General features: G+C 42.2%; 1 protein-coding gene across 2 annotated transcripts in view; it reads right to left on the bottom strand.

Annotated features, from left to right (window-relative positions):
• The window catches only part of LOC117943208 (membrane-associated guanylate kinase, WW and PDZ domain-containing protein 3), a 130360-nt gene that overhangs the window by 10930 nt on the left and 109889 nt on the right, over nucleotides 1-9541 (bottom strand). For both annotated transcript variants that reach the window (XM_034869184.1, XM_034869183.1), the window contains exons 10-17: nucleotides 8464-9111; nucleotides 6273-6304; nucleotides 5408-5573; nucleotides 5206-5300; nucleotides 4317-4524; nucleotides 3494-3676; nucleotides 2228-2413; nucleotides 1643-1739 (exon numbers count right to left, since the gene is read on the bottom strand). In XM_034869184.1, coding sequence (XP_034725075.1) covers nucleotides 1643-1739; nucleotides 2228-2413; nucleotides 3494-3676; nucleotides 4317-4524; nucleotides 5206-5300; nucleotides 5408-5573; nucleotides 6273-6304; nucleotides 8464-9111 — 1615 coding nt within the window. The remainder of the gene's footprint in view (nucleotides 1-1642; nucleotides 1740-2227; nucleotides 2414-3493; nucleotides 3677-4316; nucleotides 4525-5205; nucleotides 5301-5407; nucleotides 5574-6272; nucleotides 6305-8463; nucleotides 9112-9541) is intronic.

The following is a 9541-nucleotide window of genomic DNA, read 5'->3' as shown; positions in this document are numbered from 1 at the left end:
TCAGAATTAGGCGTCTACAACATGAAAGCATGGATCCATCCTGCCTTGTATCAACGGTTCAGGCTGGTGGTGGTGGTGGTTTCATGGTGTGGGGAACTATTTCTTGGCACTCTTTGGGCCCCTTGGTACCAATTGAGCATCGTTGCAACGCCACAGCCTACCTGAGTATTGTTGCTGACCATGTCCATCCCTTTATGACCATAATGTACCCAACTTCTGATGGCTACTTTCAGCAGGATAATGCGCCATGTCATAAAGCTGGAATCATCACAGACTGGTTTCTTGAACATGACAATGAGTTCGCTGTACTCAAATGGCCTCCACAGTCACCAGATCTCAATCCAATAGAGCATCTTTGGGATGTGGTGGAACGGGAGATTCGCATCATGGATGTGCAGCCGACAAATCTGCGGCAACTGTGTGATGCCATCATGTCAATATGGACCAAACTCCCTGAGGAATGCTTCCAGCACCTTGTTGAATCTATGCCACGAAGAATTGAGGCAGTTCTGAAGGCAAAAGGGGGTCCAACCCGTTACTAGCATGGGGTACCTAATAAAGTGGCCGGTGAGTGTATATCCCTGTATGATTTGGAGAACCAGCGATGCACGAGGGGGCTAATTTATAAAACTCAGCGTTTTCTGTTCTGAAAGATTTAGAGTTCCAAAAAAAATCTGAATTTTCTTGCCTTGTAAAGGAGCCCTTGATGACCAATCATAAAACAGAAAAATGGGAAAAAAAACACGATTCAAATGTGTTTTTGAGATTGAGGTGCTTCCTAAATCATTGCACAATGCAAAATCTGCCATGCTGTTGATTGGTTTCAACACACAGGCCAGTTGGGAACTGTAGGGCTATTTAATTCCTGTACCAATAGGTTCATTAAGTCCAATAAACCGTTAGTGGATTGGAGTCATATTGGCTTCTTTAGGGTAATTAGGTGGCGCTAGTGTTTTGGTTGCAGGCTGTGCGCTCTGCATCCAGAACACTTTATCCACGTGATATTTTGTGTTAATAATAATAATAATCATGTATCCTTTATTAGTCCCACAAGGGGAAATTACAATTTACACTCTGTTGTTATTAGACACATACCGTTACCATTGGAGATCACTGAAACCCATCTACAAAGCCGTGGGTGCGTTATGCACCATCACACGCACTGGGCACATTTTTACGCATTGGAAATTCTTCATGAATCCAGACTTTTGCGAGGAATGTTGCAACATTTTTCTCACGTAACAGGTTTTATAAATGAGGCCCGTGGTACGGAAGGTAGTTAGTGTAGTTAGAGTTCAAATCTACTGGTATGAACATGACAACCACACTGTAGCACACTAAATAAATAAAAAAATCAAGTAATTACTGCCATCCTGCAATCCACTAAGCACTTGCTGCACTGTAAACTTTTATATTTATCTGTTTATTGCATTTGTATCCCACTGAAAGTCCTTTGTCTGGTATTTTTATGTGTTTAATGTTGGACTGCAGTGTCACAACTAATTTCGTTGTATTCCTATGCAATGATAATGAATGCTTTCTATTTCTCTTCTAAAATATTTGGACAGTTTCCAAGGCCCTTTTCCTGAGATGACTGAATGCTTTTTTTTGGCTTTCCTTTTGAGTGAGAGTAGATTCTTACCGTTCATCCTGTAGTGCTGACCGTTGCCCCACGGCTCTGTGCTGGAGAGCTGGACTCTGTTTAGCTGAACTGGCTCCAGATGGAGGGCCCTTGTATTCTAACATATTTTTCACATCACAGAGATTAATGCAAAAAATCTCAATATATAGAATCCTTCCATAACATGTTTCATTGTCATTTTAGGCTAAAAATGTGCATCATTTAAACCACTCTGACAACCTGATTAAATTTGTAGCCTGTACAAGTATAAGCATTATCATCAGGCTTAGATATCCTATACTTAATGCACTGGCATTGTAGTGACATAACAAATTCACGTGTTTTATTTTCCTTCATTTGATCCTTTTGAAACAGGGGGCTCCTTTTTCAGATTTGGAATACCTCAATTTACAAAATTCTTGATACTGATACTAAAATATGCACATCCTCTTATTATGTGCGTGCTTGATTGCTTTGATTACCCAGTAGCATAACTAATTTCCCCATGCAGAAAATAAAGAATTAAACAGTTGATCACGACAAACCCAAGATACCACTATAGTATTTGTACGTATACTGTATGTGAGCACACAGATTGGTACTCACCGTCCTCAGGAACCACAGTGAGGGTGACAACATTGCCGGCTTCCTTGATAAGCTGAACAATGTCATTGTGAGAGAGCTCAATGATAGAGCGCCCGTTGACCGCTGAGATACGATCTCCGACGTGCAGCAAGCCGCAGCGGTCGGTGGGACTGCCTTCAATGATTCGGCCAATTTTGTGTGGAATAACTGAAATGGCAGACATGAAAAGAAAAGGGACATCACGACCCAGATAAAGTGGCCATGGTGAAAACCTTGAAATATATCTAGAAAGCCAACATAATGGTAGACTTCGTAGTCAAAGTAAAAACTGCTCTGTTTAATCTTGATTCCTTTATGCAAAGACTTAGAGAATGTATCAGCTACACAAGACAAAACCCATCACTGTTTCTTCTATTCGTCTTTAAATTGGGTTTACTTATTAAACACACAGCAGCTAACAGAAACATGGGTGAGTCTCCTTCTTCAGTGATGGTTAACAGTGTTCAAATCCACATATGACTCTTTAGTTGATGCCTACACCCCAGCCCGTACACTCCGCTCTGCATCAGCCAGTCTACTAGCTGCTCCCTCACTGCGAGGGACCACTATGAAATCCAGACTGTTTTCTGTCCTTGCTCCTTCATGGTGGAACGAGATCCCCATTGACATCAGGACAGCTGAAAGTCTACACATCTTCCGCCGAAGGCTAAAAACACACCTCTACCAACTGCACCTTGGCTAAGAAGATGAGGGTTATGAAAAACTGCACTTACATATTGTACCTACATGCAACACTTTAGGGGTTACCTCCCCTTTCTCTGCTTTTACCGCTCATTAGAAAGAGACAGACATCATGGCTTGCAAACAAGCAAAGCATGGCAGTTGCTCAAGCCCCCCCCCCACCAATAGCATTTAAAGCTACATACACAGAAATGGCACATTCTAAGGAAATCTCATTGTGGGACTCGCTCTAGCGACTGTAATTCTGCACCAAGGCGGAATTTCTGGGAATTCACTTCAGATACAGTATTAAGGGACCAATAAGGTCTATATAAAAGAGACTTCAGATACAGTATTAGGGGACCACTAAGGTCTATATAAAAGAGACTTCAGATACAGTATTAGGGGACCACTAAGGTCTATGTAAAAGAGACTTCAGATACAGTATTAGGGGACCACTAAGGTCTATAAAAAGCATCCAAAAAGCAGCATGTCATAGGACCTTTAAAACATTGATGAGGAAAATCTTAAAATGTTAATGCAGGATTTGAGAGACTAAACTTTCACCTCCATGCGGCGGTTTACTCTTTGAGGTGAGGATGACAAAGCCAAAGCCCTCAGAGTCTTTGCGGTGGAGTGTGATGTCAAAAGACTCGTGATCCAGAGCGCTGGGCATTGGTAGGCGAGGTAGCTTGGGAGAACCGTTCACCAGCACTGGAGCCATTTCCTGAGCCTCTTCCTCGGTCGCATCTGCAATAAAAGGATGTAATGTATTTGTGTTTGATGCAGCTCTGTTTGCATTTGTGTTTGTGAGGTGTCTATCCCTATCCCTTTCTGAAATATGCAAATAAAAGTTTCTTATGATTCTATAATAAACAAAGCCGTAAACTTTGTATGATTGCTAAAGGCCACCAGTGACTATGGTGGAGAAATAACTACTTAAATATTCTGTATTACCAGAATCCCAAGCCGAGGCTGTAATAACTTGGTAAAAACAAACATCATGCCCAGTGGTAAAAAACAATGTGTCTAGATTTTCCACTGACTAACTGAGTTTTTCTGAATTATGCTGTTCGTCTTCATTCAAATATGAAATCAAATCTAAATCAAACTAACTATTGTGGTCATAATCTCTTTTAACCATCTGTTGTTTTGGTCAAAATATAGAATGCATGAATTTTTCTTAGAAAAGCCCTGTGAGACATTGGGTGTTTAGAACAAGAAGGTTTTCATGATTTTAAGACGCTGTAGGATGGCTCGATGCTTATTTTATTCAATAAAAACACATCAAAACACAGCTTCCATTATTTAATATAAAATTGTGAGATTATTACTTAATAAAAGGCAAATCATTTAAATTGGGTAAGATGTTGTTCTACTTGTCACGCACCTCTGTAGATGACCTTCCTGCGTATAGTCAACATAACTTGACCATTACGCGCGGCGTTGGTCATTAGATCCAGCACCTGCTTGTGCGAACGACCTTTCACCATCACACCATCGATTCCGATGAGCTCATCTCCCGCTCTCAGACGACCGTCCTTCTCTGCTGCTCCGTTGGGCACAATGGCCCCAATGTACACCTGGGGGAAAACATTCTGATAGAGGGTTAATAAAATGGAGAACTGGCCTTTGACAAAATAGACCATTTAATAGTTATTAAAGGTCCCATATTAGACCATTGGAAAATTACATTACTTTTCTCATACTGTCTGTGTTTATCCTCAGTCTGAAATGCCTCGTTTTATGTCTTTAAGCCAAAACCTAGTCTGCTCTGATGATTTTTGGGTCTTACCCATCTGCACTCTGGGCATCTCTGCACTGTAACTGCAGCCAGGGAATGACTGTAACACCACTGTGGCATCAAGGCTTGTGTATAGTGTTTAATAACAACAGAATGTTAAGTGTAATTTCCCCACAGGGGATCAATAAAGAGTATAAATTAAATTAAATTAAATTTCTACCTATATATAGTATAGTTGTGACATTTCTCCCGATTGAGCATTTTGATGCTCAACAGTATTTTTTTATTTTTATAGCGGCTAAACCTGCTTCATGAGAAAAAAAAGACAAGGAAATCTCCCTTTTTACAATATGACATATAAAATAAATAAATAATTTTGGAGTTCCACATCAACTGCTATTCATAACAGAGAAAAAAATACTTACAATATAAATACAAGAGTGATATATATATATATATATATATTTATATATATATATATATATATATATATACTGTACACACACACACACACACACACAGAGTATATACTTACTGGCTGTTGTGGACCTTCTCCTCCCAGAACACGGAAGCCAAAGCCTGTTTCAATGTCTCTCTTTAGAAATACATCTATGTCTTTGGTATGAGGCTCTGTGAATGAGTAATGCTGAGTGAGGGATCACACTTTGAAGCTGAAATGCCATTAAGGTTGAAAAAAACTTGTGTGAACAACTGATGGTGTGTTGGTCGTCACTTACGTCTGCTCTCCAGCAGGGCTTTGGACTTTAGGTACATCTCTGTGGCCTCTCGTTTGGGGGAGTCGGCGGAGCGCAGGGTGCTCGTGTTGGAGTGGTAAGGCAGGGCATGGGGGGCTGAGTCTACGATACCGTCCAAAGTCTCTGTGCTGGCTGTCATTTCCTGTTTCTGAAGAGAAGACAAGTACCGTCAACACCACGTTTTTTTTTTTTTTGTTGAACTTTTTAATTTCAGATTTTAATTAGATCACACATCTATTGAAAAAGGACATCACACATTGTATTGTCTCTACAGCTCATTACCCAAGACAAGTGGCTGAGCATGTGATGGTGATAGATTATCAAAAGCAATAAAGGTCATTTCACAGGGGTTTGGTTATTATTTAAGCATAGACTGTGTCACTTTACATTCCTTTAATTGTTTTAAAGGCTAAGGAATGAGTTGTTAATGTAATTTAAAATCCACACGGGAGAAACTAAAGATTTCGCCGTGGTTGTGACAGGCCTATTCAGCCAGAAAGGGCAACTTATTTATCTGTAACTGTTGTATGGATATTACCACAATATGTAAAGAGGCTCATCCATGCTTCATTACCAGTGCAATCCCCTGACAATAGCCCTAAGAATATGAATACTGAAAGGAAGTAATTAAGACAATTTTTCAAAGAAAACAAAAGGATGCGCCCAGAAACATAATCAATATTCAAATTTATTGCTATCATTTAATTCAATGCTACAGAAGCTTAAACTGAAGGACAAAACACTTTGAAATTAAATTGAGGGATAAGGCCCCAAGGGTAAACAATATTGAGGAAAAAGAAAAAGGCAGTTTTTTTTGTTTGTTTTTTGTTTTGTTTTTTTTACTCACAGGCTTTAGACTCTTCACAGGTGATGTTTGACCTATGGATAGACGTAGATAGACAACAGGAATATGGTCAGAAATGCAGATTTGATTTGGAACAACAACAATCACTTAACCACTATCCACCAGATGGCACTGCCTCTCTGACTGAGAAACAGCAGCAGTGAGCATAACAATAAACCAGTAAGCTGCTCTTAACTCTAAAGAGGTGTACTCACTGAAGAATGCTCCATTAGGGAATATGCATCCATGTGCGATTAAAGATACATAGGGAATATAAAGGAGGTACATGTGCTGGAGTGCTAACTACATAGTGGAAACCCACTGCCGGGCTAAGAAAGCGGGTGAGAGCATTAGAGATTCATGCATGTAATTCAATGATTGATAATTCTGTTCCCTCTCCCTTTTTTTCGCTGTACAGTACACCCACACGTTCCATCTCAAGCGCTCAGATTGTTCCCTACAGATCTTCTCTTACAGCCCCCCCCCCCATCAACAGCCTGCATTAACTGGATTAACAAACAGCGCTCTGGAGCCCACAGCCCTGTTGGGCCGGACCAACACATTGCTTGGTGAGGGGTTAATAGAGCCTGATTTGAAGGGGAGACGCAATGGCATATTTCCGCTTTACTGCGAAATTCCCAATACAACATCCAATTCATCAAAGGCATATAAAAAGATCTGTGCACTATGCACACACCTGAAACACACCTACTCACACCGCTCTTTTCTTTTCATCCTTTCTCTAAGCTCTGCTCTTCTTCTGTTTAGTGATGCCCACTCTCAGCGATCTTCTTCCAAACCAAAAGCCATTGTCTAATGAGGGTAAAATCTGGCATTAGCTCTTCTAATGGGCAGGCTGGGTGAGGCCGAGCACAGCTATGTTTTGACTGTGAGCTCATGCAGTGTAGTATAGGACGTAGTATTGGACATGGTGATGGTGGCACAGCAGTGAGGGTGAGTGCTGTGGCTGCTCGGGAAAGGAGAGAAAAGGGTTAGGGTCCGGCTAAGGGGAGAAGGCCCTGGGGGGGCCTTCCTCAATAGACATTTGGCCATGGCTCTTTAAGGGGCCATGGATATAGAGGCAAGCAGAAGAACCCTACGCTCCGCTGATGTTCAAAGCCAATCCGAGGTCATCGACTTATGCAGTGAATCCCTGGGGCGGCTGAAGATGATGTAGGAGACATTTGAAGGGTGCCTACTCTCCTCCCTCTCTCTTTTGGAATCAAGCAGAGCCCCACACTTATGTAATTCTTGCTCTCAGACTTGTAACAGACTGCATTACGCCTTAATGGCAGTAGTCGTGCACAGAGCTGGGTTGAGTGAAGATACACGGGAGGCATGTTCGAGAAATCCTTGAGACTGCACAGTTTGTAAATGCAAAGAAGCTGCATGCAATGGCAAGAAATAGAGCTCAGTCTGATCGAGTCGGATCACTGTATGGAACAGCCTCGGAGGTGCAGGCACAGACACAGTGGCATCACCCAGGCTTCTAGAAAACAACAGTGTGTGATCAGGCAATGCCCGACCAGCCACAACACCACCTCACCTCCTGTCAGCATCAGCATGCTGACCTCACCTGCCCTGGGCATTGTTGATGTTGTATTGAAAGCAATAGCAAATTATGTTACACACGAGAGGGCAGTGAAGCATGACAATAAAGGATAAAGAAAATGACAGGAGGAAGATACAGGCAGAGAGAGAAACTACAACTTGGATATACAGCCATTCAGTCTGCCACACTGTAAATAATGACTATGTCTACAAATCTACAGTTATTTACTCTAGATTTCACAGTAACGTTACTGTGTATAATTTTTTACAGTAGAATGCTGTAAAGTTCGCATTACAACCTTGTCGACATGACAAATAACAGTAGTCTAAGTATTACAGTTGAAATCACAGTTAGTCAAAGCATTACTGTAAAAGAAATCACAATAATGCAGCTATACTACTGTAAATAGTAAAGTAAACTACTGTATTTTTACTTTTTATCTTATGTTGTGTTTAATTGTTTTGTATTTTACAATGACTACATAAAATACTGTAAAAATAATTCACAGTAACTTGCTGGCCAATTGTTGCCCGTAAGTAAATTTTACGTTCAATTTGTTACAGGGTAGAAATAGATAGATACATCGACAGACAGATGACCAACAAACAAGTACAAAAATGTGTTGTTCTTTCAGTCTCTCACCTCCTCGCAGCACCAGCACATTAACCTCGCTGCCCACTGGTAGGTCTTTGAGAATGTCCACCACTTGGGCGTGGCTCAGCGTTTGGACATTTTGCCTGTTGATTTCCTTAATGACATCTCCTTTCTGCAGGCCACGACACCACTGGGCATCCAGGATCATCTTCACCTTCTGGCCCAGCGGGCAGTCAGCAATGGCAAATCCGAATCCTCCAGGCCCCTTGACCAACGGCACGCTAACAAGCTCCGGCTGCAGCATCCCTGATGGCGCCTCTCCACGGTCCCCCTGCCTCCCATTGGGCAAGGCCGCCACAACGGGCCGGCCGCTGGCATCCGTAGTGACATAGTGGAGCTCCTGAGAGGAGCCGTGGAGGACGTCGCCTTTCACCAGCAGTGGCTGTCCGTTGATGAGGGGCACGGCTGTCACCACCTCCCCACCATGCAGGGCCTGCTGGGGCTGGGTGGCCGGTGGTGGAGGAGGAGGTGGAAGAGGGTCGTCGCTGTCTAGATCCACATCTGGAGGAAGCGGGTAGCCACGGCAAAGAACCATGTCCACATACTGGTTGATGGGAATGGATTGGAACATCTGCACCACTTCTGGATGGGTTTTCCCCAACACAGACATCCCGTTAATCTCAACAATCACATCACCTAAAACAGAGGGAGGAAAGAAAGAAAGTGACAGGGGAGTTTTCTTCTGGTATTTAATCTAGACATCACTTCTCTGTTTCTTTAGAAAGCACTTAATCTTTCCTCTGTCAGATGGATCTTCTTCTAAAATGTCCCTTTCCTCTTCACCGCTCTCTCATATTTTTATTTTGGCAGCTCCCCGTAACTCTAACAGTTCCTTTTATGTTCAGTCTACCATTCATTCCTACTTTATTCCTGTCCCGCCTTTATAGACTTCATCGTTGAACAGACCTAAACAGCGCTTTCTGCCACAACTACACGAAGGGGAGACAGGTGTAGATTCCCATCACACCCACACTCGGACACACACACGGACACACACACACACACACATGCACACACACACACACACACACACACACACACACACAAACACGCACACGCACACACA

Source organism: Etheostoma cragini, chromosome 4, assembly GCF_013103735.1.
Source record: "Etheostoma cragini isolate CJK2018 chromosome 4, CSU_Ecrag_1.0, whole genome shotgun sequence".
Lineage (NCBI taxonomy): Eukaryota > Metazoa > Chordata > Actinopteri > Perciformes > Percidae > Etheostoma > Etheostoma cragini.
The sequence above is the reverse complement of the archived record's forward strand: the minus strand, read 5'-3'. Positions and strand labels throughout refer to the sequence as shown.